Genomic DNA, 19,639 nt, shown 5'->3' on the forward strand with positions numbered 1-19,639 from the left:
AAAAAGTACCATACCCTATACAAACTTCTAACTCTCTCTGTCTCTCTGTCTGTCTGTCTGTCTGTCTCTCTCTCTCTCTCTCTCTCTCTCTCTCTTGTGTGTGTGTATGTGTGTGTGTGTGTGTGTGTGTTTACCAAACATTTTTTTATTTTATTTTAAAGATTTATTTGGCAGAGGCAGACAGATTTCTGAGTTTGAGGCCAGCCTGATCTACAGAGTGAGTTCTGAGACAGCCATGGCTACATAGAGAAACCCTGTCTCAAAAAAACAAACAAACAAAAAAGATTTATTTATCATTTATATGAGTACACTGCAGCTGTCTTCAGACATATACTAGAAGAGGGCATCAGATCCCATTACAGATGGTTGTGAGCCACAATGTGGTTGCTGTGAATTGAATTCATGACCTCCAGAAGAGCAGTCAGTGCTCTTAACCACTGAGCCATCTCTCCAGGCCCTAAACATTTTTTTAAAAGCTAACCACTGGGGCTTGAGCGATGGATGGCTTGGCAGTTAAGAGCACTTACTGTTCTTCCAGAGAGCTGGGTTTAGATTCCCAGCACCCAAATGGCAGCTCAAAGCCATCTGTCACTCCAGTTTCAAGTGACCCTACTCCCTCTTCTGGCTCCACAGACCACACCAGGAACACACGTGATGCACACACATGTAGGCTAAACACCTATACACATAAAATGAAAACAAAACAAATCAGAAAAAAAAAGTGTACCTTTTGATCACAGCACTGGGAAAGCAGAGGCAGGCGGATCTCTGAGGCCAGCCTGATCTATACAGCAAGTTCCAGGACAGCCAGAGGTACAAAAAAACCCTGTCCCTGTCTCCCCCAACCCCCCCCCAAAAAAAGGAGAAAGAAAAAAAGAAAGTCGATTATCTAATTGTCTGGTGTCTTCCTAGTAAAACATGAAGGAAGAGGGAATTCAGGGCTCTCAGATATGTGATGCCAAATCTTAGAGGTGACACTGGTGTCTCAAGGTTTCAGTGAAGGTGTGTACAATCACGACTCTATACTGTACTCCTGCCCAATTCTCTCTGTCTCTCTCTATCTCTGTTTGTCTCTCTGTGTCTCTGTGCCTCTGTCTCTCTCTGTCTCTCCCTCCCTCTCTCTTTCTCTCTCTCTCTCTCTCTCTCTCTCTCTCTCTCTCTCTCTCTCTCTCTCTCTCTCTCTCTCTCTCTCTCTCTCCCTCTCCCTCTCCCTCTCCCTCTCTCTCTCTCTCTCTCTCTCTCTCTCTCTGAGGTCCTGCCAATCCTATGGTCTCCCAATAAGAGCTACCAAAACCTTGTCCAACAGTGAACCCCTGAGCTTTCCCAGTAAGGCTTTCCATAGATCCTCTAATGGCCCAAGCCAAGGGAGAGCTGGTGGGGGGCAGAAGTCAAACTTAGTATGAAGGAGAGGTAGCAACATGGGAGTTCAAAGACACATGAGACCCAAAAGCATCTGCTGGGGAGGTACTGCCATGTAAAGCTCTGTGGGACAGAGAAAGAGGGACCCTAAGGGACAGAAGCTTGCACTAAGAGGCAGAAATGGACAGGAAAGTTAAAAGACAAAAGGGAGGGAGAGCGAGGAAAGCAGAATAAACAAAGGAGAGGTGGTAAGAAATCCTGGGCCAACAAAGCTAAGGAAAACAGAGGAGGTGAAGGAAGAGGGAGGAGGAAGACAGCATAGAATTCCCACCCAAGAGAAACCCACCATGGCGATGGGCCCCAGAAAACCCAGGCCACTCCTCCCTCCTTCTTCCCTTAGCTGCTGCCCCCTCCCCCTCTGCCCAGCATGGCCCTGCTCGGCTCCAGCTCCGGTGGCTTCCCTGCGGTCGGTTTATTTTTAAAAACGCCGACGCGGTCCCCCGCCTGCCCGGCCCTCACACTGTGGCCACAAGGGCCTCAGCCAAGCCCAGGGACCCCACCCAGCTGTGGGGAGGTAGGGAGGGGTGAAAGAAGACAGCCAACCCTAGGCTGACATGAGACCCCGACTTTGGGGAGCAAGGCCAACAAAGCCCCTGAAGGCCAGAAAGAAAAACCAAAGTACTGGACTGCTCCGGGAGCCAAGCGCTGGAGGTTAAGTTCTTTCCTATCCTCAGTTTCCTTTTCTGGCTGATTGCTCTCTCTGTGAGAGCTAAGGAAAAGGGTTCAGGGTTCTGAGCATGTGCTCCTATCTATACCTGATCATATGTATTACCTTGTAGTACCCAGGATAAACCACTTTCCAGTTTCACGGTCCCTGTTCTTGCTCCACTACCCTTTAAGATTAAAGGCTTAGACTCCGCATGGTGGTGCGTGCCTGTAATCCTAGCACTCAGGGGCAGGAGGGCAGATCTCTGTGAGCTTGAGCCCTGCCTAGTCCAAATAGTCTAACCCTAACCCTAACCTGGAGTTCCAGGACAGTCATAGTAAGAGAGACCTTGTCTCAAAAACTGAAAATGGCCAAGCTAGGAGGTGGTGGCCCACATCTTTAATCCCAGTACTCAGGAGGCAGAGGCAAGCAGATCTCTGAGTTTGAGGCTAACCTGGTCTACAGAGCAAGTACCAGGACAACCAAGGCTATACACAAAGAAACCCTGTCTCAGAGGATGGATAGAAGGAAGAAAGGGAGGGAGGAAGGGAAGAAGGGAGGGAGATGGGACTGCCACTACATATGCTGAAAACCCAGGGTCCCTGTTCCTAGTTCCCAACTTTCTCTCCACTTTCTTCATTCACCCAGCTTAAAATTTTTTAAAAATTAGTTTCTTTGCTGGGCAGTGGTGGTCCACACCTTTAATCCCAGCACTTTGGAAGCAGAAGCATGTGGATTTCTGAGTTCGAGGCCAGCCTGGTCTACAGAGTGAGTTCCAGGACAGCCAGGGCTACACAGAGAAACCCTGTCTCAAAAAAACAAAATAATAATAATAATAATAATAATAATAATAATAATAATAATAATTCATTTATTTTATTATGAGTATCTTTTAGCATGCTAGAAATTGAACCCCAGGTCCCTTTCCTGCTGAGCAACCACCCTAGCTCTGAGCACAGGTTTCTCAGTTCCTTGCCTAGTGTCCTTCGCTCTCCATCTCTCCCTCTTCCCAAGTCCCCTTATCCCCCAACAGCTGTGTCCTTATCCCAAGCTCCTCCCACTGCTAGAGAACCTACTCAAAGCAGGTAGAGGGATTCACAAGGCACTGGGGAGGAGGAAAAGAACCCTAAAAACTAGATAAAAGAAACAGAAACTGGCAGGACAATGGTGACACACGCCTTTAATCCCAGCACTTGGGAGCCAGAGGCAGGCAGATTTCTGAGTTCCAGGACAGCCTGGTCTACAGAGTTCCAGGACAGCCAAAGCTACACAGAGAAACACTGTTTTGAAAAACCAAAAAAAATAAAAATGAAAATAACAACAACAGCAACAGTAATAATAATAATAATAATAATAATAATAATAATAATAATAATAATAATGAAGAAGAAGATGAAACAGAAGAAGAAGAAACAGAAACTGCCTGGTAACCTAGCACTGAGGAGACAGAGCTAGGCAGATCTCCAAGTTTGAGGCCAGCCTGGTCAACATAGTAAGTTCCAGGACAGACAGGGCTATGAAGAAAAACCCAGTCTCAAAATAAATAAATACATAAATAGATAATAAATAATTAAAAAGAAAGAAAAAGAAAAGAAATAGAGAGACTGGGGTGTCTTTATGTTAGGGAATCTCCTGTTGACAGGGAGTAGGAGACCTGAAAGCCCAGCATCCATGAACATTCTATTGCCAAATTCTTCCCCAAGCCTGTGTCTTTCCAGAAAGTCTCTGAACTGCCCCTCCCCCATGCACTAGTGCCACGCTGGCAGCGCAGGCACAATGTCCATATCACTGACATTGTCCCTGCCCTGAGTGGACCCAGGACTATATGCACCTCTTGCCTTCTGCTTCTTCAAAATGATTGTTTCAATGATGGCTCAATATGAAGTTTGTTGAGTAAAAATAATAACAATAACAACAACAGTAATAATAATAATGGTTCAGCAGCTTCGCAGGAAAGCCTGCCCACTTGAATTTAATTCCCAGAATCCAAGGTGGAATTAGAAAACTGATTCCCAAACATTTTCCTCTGACCTCCACACTAGTGCAGTAATACACGTGAGCCTATGGCCATACATATACATAATAATAAATAAATTTAGACTCTGTTGGGGGAAAGGGTATGATAACAATCATAAATCCCTTGTGAACCCCTGTACACAATGCAGCTGAAAGTAGATCAATGTACCTGGGTTATCTGGTTATAGAGTGTGTCCACCCACTGGCTTGTATGCCACTACCTCAAACTCAGTCACAAAGTCTTTATCTCATAGCCTTACAGGCACTATTTCTCATTTGGACTATTAAAATAATCCAGCTTGTGTGTGTACATGCACCCTTGTGCATACATACATGAATGTATACACACACAGGCATGCACACAAACACACACACACAAAGTCAGCAATGTATTTAACAACGTATCTAACACTTAGACAAAAGACAGTAGACATTTAAGTTCAAAAGCCTGCTCTCTCTCACTCTCTTGCTCTCTCTCTCTCTCCCTCTCTCTCCCTCTCTCTCACACACACACACAGTTAGCAATGTGTCTAATAATGTATCTAACACACATAATCCAGTAGAAGTTTAAATTCAAAAGCCTCCTGCTCTCTCTCTCTCTCTTTCTCTCTGTCTGTCTCTCTGTCTCTCTCTGTCTCTGTCTCTGTCCCTCTCTGTCTCTCTGTCTCTCTGTCTCTCTTTCTGCTTCACATTGAATAGTCAGCTTTCTGATGAGTCAATCAGCAAAGACTAGTCACTCCTGGGACCTGAGTTAAGGCACCCAGAACGGAGATTTTGTTGTTTTGTTTTGTTTTTGAGACAGGGTTTCTTGATGTAGCTCTGGCTATCCTGGAACTCTCTATGTAAATCAGGCTGGCCTCAAACTTACCTGCTTCTGCTTCTGCCTCCCAAGTGTTGGGATTAAAGATTTGTGTCACTACATTGGACTGAGATAAAATAGGGACAATTTGAGGCTACTGGAGGGCACTGACATTCAAGGAGTATTATATCACCCCACATTCCTTCAGAGATACCCTGAAAGCAGCCTAGAGATGGTGACACAGAAACATGAGATGCGGAAGAACTCAGGCTCTGAGTGGCTTGAGTTCTTCCTTCCAACTCTGCGCCTTGGGTCCCCCAGAAACCCTGACAAAGTTAATGTTTCTCAAGATCCTAAACTCACATGGTACCCTGGTTCTCTCATCTTCAGAACCAGAGGGGCAAGGGAAGGCTGTTGGGGTCCCAGCCTGGAGGGGAAGTGGCCCAGTCCTCCCTGGAGCCTCCCACTCCCAAAATAGAGCTTAGTTTGTCTTTGGCTGAAAGCTAAATATTTGTGAGCCGGGCAAGCGGCCTCAGACCCTGTCCCTCCTCCTTGCTTCCCTCTCAGTCCTGGGCTCAGTTCCCCTGGCCAGCCCCCCACATGCAGGGCTGCCCTCTTCCTCTCCCACACACCAGCTCACAGACCAGGTTCTTTCCTCAACACAGACCTGACCAGATCTTGCTTAATGTGGGAGCCCTAGACATGGGACTCCCCCTAACCCAATGAGCGGTAGCTGAAGGCTTCTTCCCCATTCAGACAACATCTGCTGTCAGCCTACCTGCTCTCCCTGCCCTTCTCTTCTCCTTTCTTTCCTCTTACTCCCCACAGTCAGTGGCTTAGCTGACCTTAGGGGTCCTGGCTTTCTTCTTTGAGTGCCCTCTGACCCCTGGCTCTGTTCCCCTTCCTTGCTTGTACTCTCTGCCTGCCCCTCCCAGGACCCTACTCCTCCTCTTCATGAGAAGGACTAGCATGCAGCTCCTGTCTATGTAAGCTGAGGGGGTGGGGTAGGCATGGATTAGGACCAGGAAGATTGGAGCTGGTTTCTTAAGGAAGAGGAGGGAACAGTTAGTTACCTCAAGCAGAGAGGACGCCATCCTCAGGCTGGGGACCGGGTCCCAAGGAGTCAGGCGGATGGAGAGAACCGAGGAGCCAGTGGGAGAGGGAAAAGGGAGAGGGAGGGAGAATGGGAGAATGGGAGAGAAGAGATCTAAAGTTAGAAGGGACTGGGGGGTGGGGGTGGGGGGGCTGCTCTCTGTCTGTAGGGATCCACCCTCTAATTACAGCTTTCCCAGCGGAGAAGACTCCGGATCCAATGAGGAAGGCGAGAGAGGGAGGCAGAGGGTCCAAATTTCCTGCTCCATTTGCTGAGCTCCCCAAAGAAGGGATCTGGGAGGGAGAGGAGAAAAGGGGGTGCCCAGGGAGCGGGTGGCAAGCAGGAATACGGGCAAGTTGTCAAAGCTTCCTTGGGGGTGCTATGGGGAAAGGTGAAAAGGACTGGTAGACCCAGGTATCCTACATACCCCAGAAATCCAATAGGCATCTGTGGGCAGTCCCCCAGAGCTGCCCAGTGTCTGTACCTGGAGAGGTTAGGGTTGGCTGTCCCGTCTCCTCTCAAGAGGTCTGGCACGAAGATTACTGGCAATGGGTGGCCTGAGGGCGCTGGGAGGGATCTGCTCCTCTCTCAGGCTGGCTCACTCTTGTTCCCACTCAGACCCAATCCTACAATCCTACTCTTGACTCGAAGTCCTTGTTGCTACTCAGTAGCGCGGCAGCTTCTGCTGCTGCTGCTGCTGTTGCTGCTGCTGCTGCTGCCACCGAGGCTGCCGCTGCCGCTGCCGCGCTGCTGAGGGAAGGAACAGGAGGGAAAAGGAACAAACCCCAAACCACTAATTAGAGATCTGGGGGGGGGGAGGGGGATTGGGGACGACACTCACACAGAAAGACTGGAACACACTGACATACACTCATGAGCAAACACGAGGATGATGCATGCACACGTACTCTCTGCTACCCACATGGGGACTGTCACTGTGATGAATGAATACAGACAAACTCATATACAATGAACATGAGCACACAATAGGGGCACCTACACTACCACCACCCACCCACCCACCCCTAAGCTGATGATGGAGACTTTTTGTTCATTCAGCCACCACTAGATCAGGATGGCACTGTGCATGTGTGTGTGTGTGTGCTCACTCACCCGTGTGTATATTCACATGTGTGTGCGTCTGTGTGTTTGCATGTGTGTGAATGTGGGTGTGTGCGTGGGTGTTTGTGTCTGTGTGTGTGGTCACACATGTGTGCATGTATGTGTGTATTGCATGTGTGAGAGTGTGTGTATATGTATGTGTGTGAGTTTGTATATATGTATGTGTGTGCATGTATGAGTGTGCATTCGTGTGTGTGTATATGTATGGGTATGTATATGTGTATCTGTATACGTAAGTTAGATATGTGTATGCATGTGTGTGAGTGTGTGTATATGTAAGTGTGTATGTGTGTGTGCGTGAGTGTGTGTATGTGTGTACACATGTGATGTGTGTATATGTGTATGTGTATATGTGTATGTGTGCATGTGCATATGTGCATGTGTGTGTATGTGTGTATACGTATGTGATGTGTGTATGTGTATATGTGTATGTGTGTATGTGTGTGTATGTGTATGTATGTGTGTATATGTGTGTGATGTGTGTATATGTGTATGTGTATATATGTATGTGTGTATATGTGTATGTGTGTATATGTGTATGTGTATATGTGTGTATGTGTGTATGTGTGTGTACGTATGTGATGTGTGTATATGTATATGTGTATATGTGTATGTGTGTGTATGTATGTGTGTGTATGTGTGTGTATGTGTGTGTATGTGTGTGTATGTGTGTGTATGTGTGTGTATGTGTGTGTATGTGTGTATATGTGTATGTGTATATGTGTATGTGTGTGTATGTATGTGATGTGTGTATATGTGTGTATGTGTATGTATGTGTGTGTATGTGTGTGATGTGTGTATATGTGTATGTGTATATATGTATGTGTGTATATGTGTATGTGTGTGTATATGTGTATGTGTATATGTGTGTGTATGTGTGTACATATGTGATGTGTGTATATGTATATGTGTATATGTGTATGTGTGTGTATGTATGTGTGTGTATGTGTGTGTACGTATGTGATGTGTGTATATGTGTATGTATGTGTGTGTATGTGTGTGATGTGTGTATATGTGTATGTATGTATGTGTGTGTACGTATGTGATGTGTGTATATGTGTGTGTATGTGTGTGTATGTGTGTGATGTGTGTATATGTGTATGTGTGTATGTGTGTGTACATATGTGATGTGTGTATATGTGTATGTGTATATGTGTATGTGTGTGTATGTGTATGTGTGTGTATGTATGTGATGTGTGTATATGTGTATGTGTGTATGTGTATGTGTATGTATTTTGTAGAGTAGGGGAATGATGTAAATGATGTACCAAGTGTGCTTTCTTCGACTGCAGCATCAGTGTTTTGATGTCAATGAGTTATGATCTAGAGCCAGCCAGGGAGCAGGTGATGGAGAGCTGGAGAGTGGGAAGACCTTGGGGTGGTTTGCAGAGGAGGGCATCCTGGATTTCACTGCTAGGCAATGAGACCTAGGCCGACCTCAGTTTGCAGGACAGAACCTGTAACCTGAGATGACTTAAGGCAGGCAGGACTGAGGGGCAGAGCAACTCATTCACGCTCACACTTAGACTCTTGGGGTTAATATCCCCCCAAAAGAGGAATACTCTAGCCTCTATCACTCCTTCTGAGTCACTAGGTGCCATCCCGATGCCCTTTTGACTAGGGATTTAATTTCCATTCTTCAATAGGTAGCTCCTCTCACAAATCAGCTTGCTTCCCTGGGTGGGATCTCTTGCTCCCTTCTCAACGGCAGCAACTCCCTCTGCTCACTCCAGAAAGAACTTAGGCTAGAGCTTAAACAGGACTTCCAACGGTAGCATCCAATCCCAATGAGAAAGAAAAGGAATCTCAATCAAGATGGAAGAGGGAAATTTAAAATATTTATTAACTGATACCTTGGCTGTAGGATAAGTTTGTGGGAGAAGACTGGACAGCTAAGAGGTCCCACAGAGGGGTTGTCTGGGGAGGAGGACTGCAGGAGGCCTGGAGGAGGACTACGGGGCAGCCCACCATCACCCTCTGTTCTCAGCCAGTCCTGCCTGACCCTTCCCACTCTTTACTCTCTAGCAACCCTCAATTTCTCTTCATGGGGGAGAAGTAACCACTTTCTTGATCTTTTTGACCTCACATCTCTTCAAAGAAAAACCAGAAAGATGGAGGGTAGATGGAGGTTCAGTGCATGGCAGTTTCAGCAGCAAGCAGAGTTCAGGTAGGACCCATGAGTTCTGGGTTCCAACTCCCAGGAGGGCTGAGGGTGTGACTCAGTGACAGAGTACATGCTAAACCCTGGGATTAATTCAATCCACAGGCTCTCTGTCCCTTCCTCACACACACACACTCACACACACATACATACACACACAAACATACACACACACACACAATTTCACAAAGAAACTTTGTGAACCCAACATTCGAGGAAAGTATTGGAACCAGGTGGCCATCAGGCAAAGGAGTGAGGCAAAAGAAAAAACAGAAGGGCCAGAGGACACACAGAGTGAGGGACACAGTCCAAGAGAACCTGAAAGGTATTAGCATTAGTGTAAGAAAGGGAAGAAGAGCTGGGGTAAGATGGTGCACACCTTTAGCTTTTTTTTTTTTTTCTTTCCGAGACAGGGTTTCTCTGTGTAGCTCTGGTTGCCCTGAAACTCACTCTGTAGACCAGGCTGGCCTCGAATTCAGAGATCTGCCTGCCTCTGCCTCACAAGTACTGGGATTAAAGGTGTGCACCACCACCACCTGGCCGGTGCACACCTTTAATCCCAGCACTTGGGAAGCAGAAGCAGGCAGATCTCTAAGAATTTGAGGCCAGCCTGGTCTACATGGTAAGTTCCAGGCCAGCCAAGGATACATAGTGAGACCCCTGACCCCTGTCTCAATTAATAAATAGATAATAGATATATCAATAAAATAAAGTAAAATAAAATTAAATTAAAAAGAAAGGCCAGGTGTGGTATTTTTATGTAGCCCTGGCTGAAATGTTTTAAGTCCTTTAATTCCAGCACTCAGGGAGCAGAGGCAGGATGATCTCCGTAAGTTAGAAGCCAGTATGGTCTACACATCGAATTCTAGAACAGCCAGGGCTACATAGAAAAACCCTGTCTCAATAGAAAAAATTTTAAAAAGAAAGAGAAAGAAGAAACAAAATAAAACCAGACACCTGGCTTTGAAAAAGACAAAACAAAACAGAGCACAAAAGAAAAAGCAACAACAACAAAAACCACCTTAAAAGAAAAAGAAAACTCAGAGGAACAAAGATGGGACACAATGATTCAGAAGAAGGAGGGAGGTGGGGGGAGCTGGAAGAGTGACCCAGTCCGGAGGAGGTGGAAGGTAAAGCTGCCAGCAGGTGGGGGGCGGGGACGGAGTATAAATAGGGCATAATTGTGTCCGATGATTACACGAGCCACCCCACCCGTCTGCCCAAAAGGAAGTGCCGGTGGTGGGATGTTCCTATGACCTCGTAGTCTCCTCCATGGGGGGCGGGGGGGCGGACAGGAGTCTGAGGCCAAAGTGTTAGATGAATTTCTAGGGCTATAGCTAAGAAACTGGAAAGAAGAAAAGTAAGCTTTCCAGAAATGACTGCATCACTAGGCGAACAGAAGATACATCGGTCAGGAAACTGAGGCAGGAGGCAAATCTAGACCCTGGGGACAAATAAAGTGAGAGACGCAGTTGGCACTCAAACCCTACTGGACACGGAAGAGTGAAAGAACAAGGGACAGATAAAGAGATGAAAGGAGAGAGTCAGGCAGGTGAGCTGAGGCAAGAGTCAGCCCTGCCACTTCCTTGTGGGAAGGGATAGAAGTAGTCAAATCCAAACATTGTTAGAAAAAGAAACAGGAGGAGCAAGGTCCCGGGAAGATGTGAGAGCCAGAAATCTGGAGGAGGAAGAGCACACGGACAAGCCTCCGGGAACCGTCAAAGGGCTGCTTAAAGCTCAGAGATATCACCTTCACCCAGTGCCCTTAGGCCCTGGTTTCTGACTTCTCTCACATATCTTTTAAACATAGTATTGCAAGCCAGCTGTGGACCTGGTGTCCCTGGGTCCTGCTCCCCACCGCTTCTCCAGTGCCCTCAGGGGCTGGGGGCAGCAACAGGAATCCCTTACCAACGACCTACCTCCACCCTCACAGGCCTCCCTCAGCCCAGCCTCCCAGGGGGTGGGGCAGCCCAGGCAGAGGCGCCATGTGGCAGGGGCGGGTAGAGGCTGCGGCTCTGGCCCTTCCAGTATAAACCCCCTAGGCATCTGGTTTCTATCCACCTCCCCCCACCACCCTGGGGGCCCCTCAGCCTCCGCCCATGGCCACCCAGACGCTGAGCTCTGAGATGGACGTCCCTTGAAGGGTGGATGGTGCCTTTCTGATCTTCCACTGCCAGCACTGGGCTGAACCGCAGGGACCACGGGGACCACGGGGACCACAGGGACCACTCCCTTCCCTCCCTCTCTCCCTCCCTCCCTTGAGAGATTCAGGGTGGGCTTCCCTACACTAGAAGGGGCTGAATATGGAACCTGCCTTCCGTTCTCTCTAAAGATTTTGTATCTCTTCAAAAAGGGGTGGGGGGAAGAAACTCGGGGAGGATGGGAGGTTTTGTGCCTTGTTCCATGAGGGGAGCTACCTTCTTCCACAACATCTGCCTGTGCCCACCTGTTTAGGCTGAGCTGTCTCTGAAATCTCCTAATCCAAGGGAACCCCTAGGATCTTCCCTTGGAACTGTTATAGATTTGTCTGTTCAATGAGACTCAGCAGAGAGAACCAGACAGAACCCATGAGACTGATGCGTAACCCCACATGCCCGATGAATAACATCCAGTCAGGTACACACAACAGCACACTTCCTGGAGAACATAGAACCCATTCACATCGTGTAATATGCAGACATCCACACTACCACAGGAGATTCACAGCTGTACAATGCTTAACGCTAAAGGCTCCCTGGTTCCCACTCATACCAGCAAAAACTGCATAGCACCAGTATACACCCACGCATACAGATACAATGACCTTGACACTCCCTGTGAACCCACACAGACTGATGTCAGGAAGGCATCTCCACATAGGCAAGTGGTGCCATACTTGGAAGAATAGAGACAGAAGAATCAGAAGTTTAAAGTTACCCTCGGCTACATGGTGACGTCAAGGTTAGCCTGGGCTATATGGGAAGGCAAATAAGTAAATCTGAGAATAGACATCAAGAAGAGGTTGCTCTTTCTCCTACCCACACCTGTAGAGTCCAGAGACCCAGATTGCCTTAGCAGACTCCTTGGCCCTGGGGAACCCCAGGCATCCCTATCCCCACCCAACTGCCCCCCTGCTCTGTGGCCCTGCTGACTCATCTCTCCCTCTGTGGAGCTCCCCAACCACAGGGGCCTGGAAGAGAAGCTTGGAAAGTTGCGCTCATGTCCCAAGCCCCTAGTCTGGCCACTACCCGCCCCCAAGCACCCAGGCCCAACCCTCCCCTCCAGCGGTTACTCCAATGACAGGCAATCTAGAGGAGACAAGAAAGAAGAAGGCACCCAGAGATAGGAAAACAGAAAGACAAAAGGAGCCAGATGCAGGGTATGAGACTATCATCTCAGTTAGGAGGAGGGAAGGGATCTTGAGTTCAAGGCCAGCCTGGATGATAGAGTAAAAAACACATCTCAAAAAGAAAGGATGCCAGGTGTGCTGGCCCATGCTTGTAATCACAGCACTCAGGAAGCTGAAGCAGGAGGATTGCTGCAAGTTCCAGACCATCCTAGGCTCCATACTGAGTTCTGGTACAATATGAGTTAGTATCACATCTGACTGAAAAACCAAAATAGACATAAGCCAGACAGTGTCCCATGGGGAAGGAAGGACACTTGCTGCCAAACCAGATAACCTGAGTTTGAACCCCCGAACCCACATGGAAAGAACTGACTCCTGCAAATTGTCCAATGACTCACCCCCCAAAACACACACACACACACACACACACACACACACGGGTATGACACATGCCCCTTCTTCATAAAGAAATAAAGAATTTATTTAAAAACAAAACCGGGGGCTGGAGAGATGGCTCAGGGGTTAAGAGCATTGACTGTGCTCTTCCAGAGGTTCCTGAGTTCAATTCCCAGCAACCATTACAGATGGCTCACAACCGTCTGTAATAGGATCCAGTGCCCTCACCTGGGTGTCTGAAGACAACTACAGTGTACTCGTATACAATAAATAAATAAATAAATAAATAAATAAATAAATAAATAAATAAAATAGATCTTTAAAAACAAAAAAACCAGAACAGAGAAACAGAAAATAGACACCCAGTAGGGACACAGACAAGAGGTGTGAAGAGCAGCTGCTAATCTGAAGGAATTGAAGAGCAATAGCTGGAAACCAGAGAAACTTTCCTTGGGGTCAAGGGAAGAACTTACCTGTGGGCTCAGGAGTTGGGCACGGTCGAGTGCCCCAATCTAGCATTTTGATTTGACATTGAGGAGTCTGGAGCTCAGAGGCAAAGCTGATGGCACAGGAGAGGATAAGGGGGACAAACCCCATCCAAGACAGCTTGGAAAAGAATTCCCCCATCCCAACAAGTATACACAATACAGGTTTCTCTGACTCCTGGCAGCCTCTGCAAGGCTCCTGTCTTGGTGCCCTCCTTCTCTGAACCTCAGTTTCCTTGGTTGACATCTGAACCCTGAAATGAAACTGCAGCTTCAGGGGAGACAGCCCAGAATCAGAGAGAGCTATGAGGAGGTAGAAGCAGCAAGGACAGAGAGGACCTGGGAGGAAACAAGAAAACAGGTGTGTACTCTGGGAACACGTGACGATGCCCTGGTTGGGTATCTACAGGCCAATACTAAACAAAGACCCTCTCAGCCTCTGGGAAATGCATCACAGGCTGCATACCTGTGATCTGTATCACAGGTATTAAAAAAAACTTGGAACAAGCCGGGCAGTGGTGTCGCGTGCCTTTAATCCCAGCACTTGGGGATTTCTGAGTTCAAGGCCAGCCTGGTCTATGGAGTGAGTATCTGGACAGCCAGAGCTACCCAGAGAAACCCTGTCTTGAAAAAACAAACAAAAAAAACCCCCAAAACAAAAAACAAAAAACCGACTTGGAACAACACAGAGATCCACATGGTCCCTGTGTGAGGACGATACACAAGTTCACAAAGTGTTCCATATTTTATTTTCAGAGAAAAAGTATGCCCGAAATATGTCACACAAAGTAATAGCATCTTTGGCACTGGAGATATGGCACAGTGATAATGAACATACACTGCTCTTTCAGAAAACCTGGGTTCAGTCCTCCCTGCCCACCATATCAGGTAGCCCTCAACCCCTACTTATAACTCTAGCTCCAGATCTGATTTTTCTGGCTTCTGCAGGCACCTGCTCTCTCTCTCTCCCTCCCTCTCTCTCTCTCTCTCTCTCTCTCTCTTTCTCACACACACACACACACACACACACACACACACACACACACATAGTTAAAAATAAAGTAAATCTTCCTTTTGAGAGTGCTGGTGAGATGGCTCAGTGAGTTAGAGTAGCTCCTGGCAAATTTATCAATCCCCAGACTCACATGTGGAAGAAAAAGATTCCTGAAAATTGTCTTTTGACTTCCACACATGCATTATGACATCCTTGCACCAATGCATATACAAACAGTAAATAAAAACTTACATACATCGGCTTGAGTTTTGAGATAGTGTCTCTCTATGTAGGCCTGGCTGTCCTAGAAAATCATTATGTAGATCAGTTTGACCCTGAAATCACAGAGATCCACCTGTGTCTGCGCCCCCCAGTGCTGGAATTACAGAAGTATACCACCATGCCCAGCTAAGAAATGACACATTCACCCAGGCAGTGGTGGTGCATGCCTTTAATCCCAGTATTTGTGAGGCAAAACCAGGAGGATCTCTGAGTTCAAGGTGAGCCTAGTCTACAGAGAAAATTCTGGGACACCCAGGGCTAGCTACACAGAGAAACCCTGTTTCAAATAAAATAAAATAAAATAAAATAAAGTAAAATAACTAAATCTCAAAAAATGAAATTCTGAATATAAACCAGACTCTTTGGAGACCAAGGCCAAAATAATTTAAGATTACCTTAAATTAAGGTTGGTCTAAGACTACACAGTGAGCTTCACGACAGCCTGACTTTCTTGATCTTGCGTCCTGATCCTCCTGTTTCCAAGTTCAAAGTGCTGGGATTACAAAAGTGTACCACCATGTCCAGCAACGTTAGGGATTATACCTGGAGCTTCATGCAGGTCAAGCGAGCATTCTAACAATTAAGCTACATCCCAATCTTTAACTTTCTCTTTCTCTTTCTCTTTCTTTCTTTCTTTCCTTTCTGGTATGTCAGGGGATTAAACCCAGGATCTCCTACATGCTGAGTAGGCAGAGCCCTGTCTAGTTGTTAGGGTCACAGATATATGAAATGTGGGGTGAGTCTACAGAGCATTGACTCACTCAGCAAACACCTACTTTATGCAGAGCACATAGAGCTGGGCACACAGGTCTGCAACTGTAAATGTGACTGATCCAGTTCTGTGCCTCACAAACTATCCTGCAACTAACAAAAAGAGGAATCCTTTTAATTAGAGCAAGCAGTGGATGTTACAGGAGACAGGATTGACCTAAGTCAGTATTGGAAGGCTAGAAGAAATCAGTATAAAGATAGCAAAAAAGCTGAATGTGGTGGCTCATGCCTGTGATCCTAGCATTTAGGAGGCTGAGGTAGGGGGAATGGGGTGCCATGAGTTTAAAACTAGCCAGAGCTATGTAGTAAGATTCTACCAGAGAAAAGAAGGAAGGAAATGGAAGAAGATAAGGGAGGTAGGAAGGAAAGAAGGCTCAATAAAAATTGATAAGAATAAGAATTATCTGGCTGGGTGAGATGGAACATACTGGCAATCGCAAAAGTTGGAACAGAAGGCAGAAAGGCAAGAGAATTGTGAACTCCTGGCCAGGCAGCTACATCCAGACATTCTGTCCCCCAAACAAACAACAACAAAATAGAAATATTGCAAATGCACAGTGTCCCAGGATAAGAAGAGTCAACACCTCTGTGAATATGAGTGCAGCTTAGGGTAGAGGCTAAACCAGGCCTTGTGGCCTGGGCCCGTATGCCCAGCTACGCCAGAGCCCACGGCCAGCATAGGCAATTTAGTGAAACTCTACTACACACACAAAGGGGATGTGGGGGTTGGATGCTGGCCTGTGGATAGTGGTGGAGTGCTTCACAAGCATAGATCCCCAGAGTTCCACTCTAGTACGTGCAAGAGAACACGGGGGTGGGTGGGAGTGGGAAATGTCTCATCAGCTATGCAAGGTATGTGACCTTGAACACCAGGAAAACATATAGAAATGTTTGTATATTAGAAAGATGGGGGCAGGAGAGATGGCTCAGTGGTTAGGAGCACTGACTGCTCTTCCAAAGGTCCTGAGTTCAAATCCCAGCAACCACAAGGTGGCTCACGACCATCCATAAAGAGATCTGACGCCCTCTTCTGGTGTGCCTGAAGACAGCTACAGTATACTTACATATAATAATAAATAATTAATTAATAAATCTTAAAAAAAAAAAAAGGCCGGGCAGTGGTGGTGCACGCCTTTAATCCCAGCACTTGGGAGGCAGAGGCAGGCGGATTTCTGAGTTTGAGGCTAGCCTGGTCTACAGAGTGAGTTCCAGGACAGCCAGGGCTACACAGAGAAACCTTGTCTCAAAAAACAAAACAAACAAACAAAAAAAAAGAAAGAAAGAAAGAAAGATGGCCCTGGCTGCACTTATAACTACCACCAGACTACACCTATAACGACTACCAGACTACACCTATAGCTACCACTGGGCTACCACTGGACTACACCTCTATCCCTTAACTATAAACAGTATTCACCACTTAATACTTGCTTCATACATGGTACGTGTTAGTTCATCACAGGTTGCTGGAGTACAAAACTGGAGATGAGGAAAGCAATTGGTGTCATCATACTAAGCCAGAGGTCAAAGTGTATGGGGAGGTTGTAGGGAAAGGAGAACCAGCCTCACAGGAGGAACCAGCAGTCACGCAAGTTTTAAAGTTCAGTTCTGAGAGTGGCCCCATAGCCAGTGGCTCACTTAACAGTGAGGAAAGGGCCAGCACAGTATCTGAGCGTTTTCTCTCAGCATTCTAGCAAGAAGCCCCTGACTGGCTGGGGTGCCTCTAAAGAACTATTTTTTTAGAACCCTTTGACACACACCCCTGCTTCTCCCATTCCCTCCTTTTCTCCTCTACTTAGGAACTTTCACCGCTGCCCTTCCTTGTCAATGAGAGTCCGCTATCATGCCCATCTCCACTCTCCTTCTCCATCTCAGTCAGACATCCCCACTGCAATTCAAAGCACTGTTCGACTTTTTCCATGTGGAGGCTCTAAGCAAGGCGTACAGGGAAAGTCTAACAGTGAATCTCAGCCTCCAGCTAAGGTTGTAGGAGAAACAGAGCGGCCAGAGGGACAACATAGTGAGGTCTGGACTGGGACATCTCCACCGCTAACGCTGGCCGCCCGAAACTTCGTGCATGCCTCAGTGTCCCAGTGCTGCTGGCAGGCAAGGGGCGGGCCGGCTGGGGGCGGGACGCAGGCGGGGCAGGCCGGGCCAGGCGCCCGGGCAGGAGGCAGCTGCATATCTGCGGTCCCGACCACAATTGCTGGGAGTCGCGTCCTGGAGACTGGCGGCGCTGACTCTGCCCGCTGCGGCCGCCGCGCCGATTAGAGCCCGAGAGGGAGCGCCAACCCCGGGGAGGGGGGCGATGGCGGGGGAGCGCTGGTGCCCCTTTGCCTCCATCCGAGCCAGCACCCCCAGATGCCCAGCCGGGTCTTTCTCAGCCTCCCTTATAAACTTAGCCTCCCAGCCTTGGCTTTCTCCAAACTGGATCTAAAGCTAGTGCTTTGGGACCCTGCAACAACCTGAGGATGTTGACATCCTGTTGACCTGTCCTTCTTCCCCAGCACCCAAGAAAGAGTACTCAGAACCTCAGGATTTCAGATGTTCTAATCGCACTTTCCTCAGAAGCGCACTCGACAAAAGCAGATCCAAGAAGGAGCCAGAGACAGCAGAGGACAAGCATTCCGGGCCCTGAGCACCCCCTGCTGGCTGGCTTAAGTCTCTGCCCCTCCCCCTCCAGCTGTGACCTCCAGCTGTGGTGGTTGGGAAGAACTGGCCTCTTTGATCTAGAAGCGTGGCCACCCCCCTCCAGGAGCCCCATTAACCTCCATTATCCCAATTAGGCATCCCTCCCGGTCCTGGACACCAGCTTCAAAGCCCCTTCAATGCGGAGAGGAGAGGGGCTGACTCTTTAGCCCCTCAACAAGCCACGTCATTTTCAGGCAATACCCAGGTATACTGGTCCCCAGCTGGTATTCATGCTAATAGAGCTATAAAAAGGATTCGAGAGAATAAAAAGGGAAAGGGACCCTTTTTCCTCGTTCCCAGTTTTGCATTAAATGATTGAGATAGTAGCATCCAGGATCCGGGTTGACCTGAGATTCTCATCAACTTATCCAGCTTTATCCCATCCAGAGAGGAGCCAAGAGCCACCCTCCTCCATCCTTAATCCTATCGCAACACTCCCTCCCCTCCTCCATCCTGTAACAATTTCCGCTGGGGGAGCCCAAGCCGGGTTCAGCACAGTGGCCGCTTCCTGGAACATTTTCCTGTATCCGAAACCGCGGCTCTCTCCCCAGGGACCCACTGATCAAGGCCAGATGGGAGCAGGGAATGGGGGTAGAAGCAAAGGAGCCAGGCTCTCACCATCACCCCCCTCCCAACACATTTGCACACCACAGGGAGCCCCTACCCTGACACACAGACTGACATAGGCACACACCACATGCCACAGTCATACACTCATGAGCATTCGTGGCGACACAGGAACCACATGCTGAGTCTTAGAAAGTCAACACACCCATAGATATCACCACATGCTATCTCATCCCATCCCACACCCTTCTAACTTCTTGGTCCTTTCTTGCTTCATGAGGAGACCTTAGGGATCCAAAAATAATGGGATAGCACCCCAGGAAGGTATTAGATTACAAAGAGGACAGACTGGGACATCTAATATGCACTACTGAACAATACCTAGTATCCCATTCCCCTGTGGAGTGGTTTTAAGTCTGATTCATCTCTCCTGGGTCTTGGGAAGTAAGATCTTAAGTTTCTTGGTTGCTTTGCTGAAAGCACCTTCTAGCTGTTTCCGTTATAGAAATGCAGGGTATCCATCCACTAGATTTATATATGACAGCCAGAGTTAGAGAGAGCAAAGAGGAGCAGTTGCTGGGATCTCAAGTCCTGGGGGAGAACAAACCATGCTGACCCTCAAGGACAGACAGGAAATCAGAAGCCTCCCTGGTGACTCCTCCCCTCCTCCCTTCTGCTGCTGATATTTACTTACAGGGTCTCACTCTGTAGCCCTGGCCAACCTCAAGCTTAGAGATCAGCCTGCCTCTGCTTTCTGGGTGCTGATATTAAAGGTATGGAACTGGGGCTGGAGAGATAGCTCTAAGGTTTAAGAGAACTGGCTGCTTTTTTCAGAGGATTCAAATTCAATTCCCACCACAGACGTGCCA

General features: G+C 47.7%; 1 protein-coding gene across 2 annotated transcripts in view; it reads right to left on the reverse strand.

Annotated features, from left to right (window-relative positions):
* Sp7 (Sp7 transcription factor) overlaps positions 1–6,695 on the reverse strand; it is an 11,352-nt gene extending 4,657 nt beyond the window's left edge. The window contains exons 1-2 of one of the 2 annotated variants that reach the window (XM_031359102.1): positions 6,458–6,695; positions 5,954–5,981 (exon numbers count right to left, since the gene is read on the reverse strand). In XM_031359102.1, coding sequence (XP_031214962.1) covers positions 5,954–5,974 — 21 coding nt within the window. In that variant the 5' untranslated portion in view covers positions 5,975–5,981; positions 6,458–6,695. The remainder of the gene's footprint in view (positions 1–5,953; positions 5,982–6,457) is intronic. The other variant, XM_031359108.1, reaches the window with a different exon arrangement.
* Between the last annotated feature and the right edge of the window lie 12,944 nt (positions 6,696–19,639).

Source organism: Mastomys coucha, unplaced genomic scaffold (assembly GCF_008632895.1).
Source record: "Mastomys coucha isolate ucsf_1 unplaced genomic scaffold, UCSF_Mcou_1 pScaffold11, whole genome shotgun sequence".
Taxonomy (NCBI): domain Eukaryota; kingdom Metazoa; phylum Chordata; class Mammalia; order Rodentia; family Muridae; genus Mastomys; species Mastomys coucha.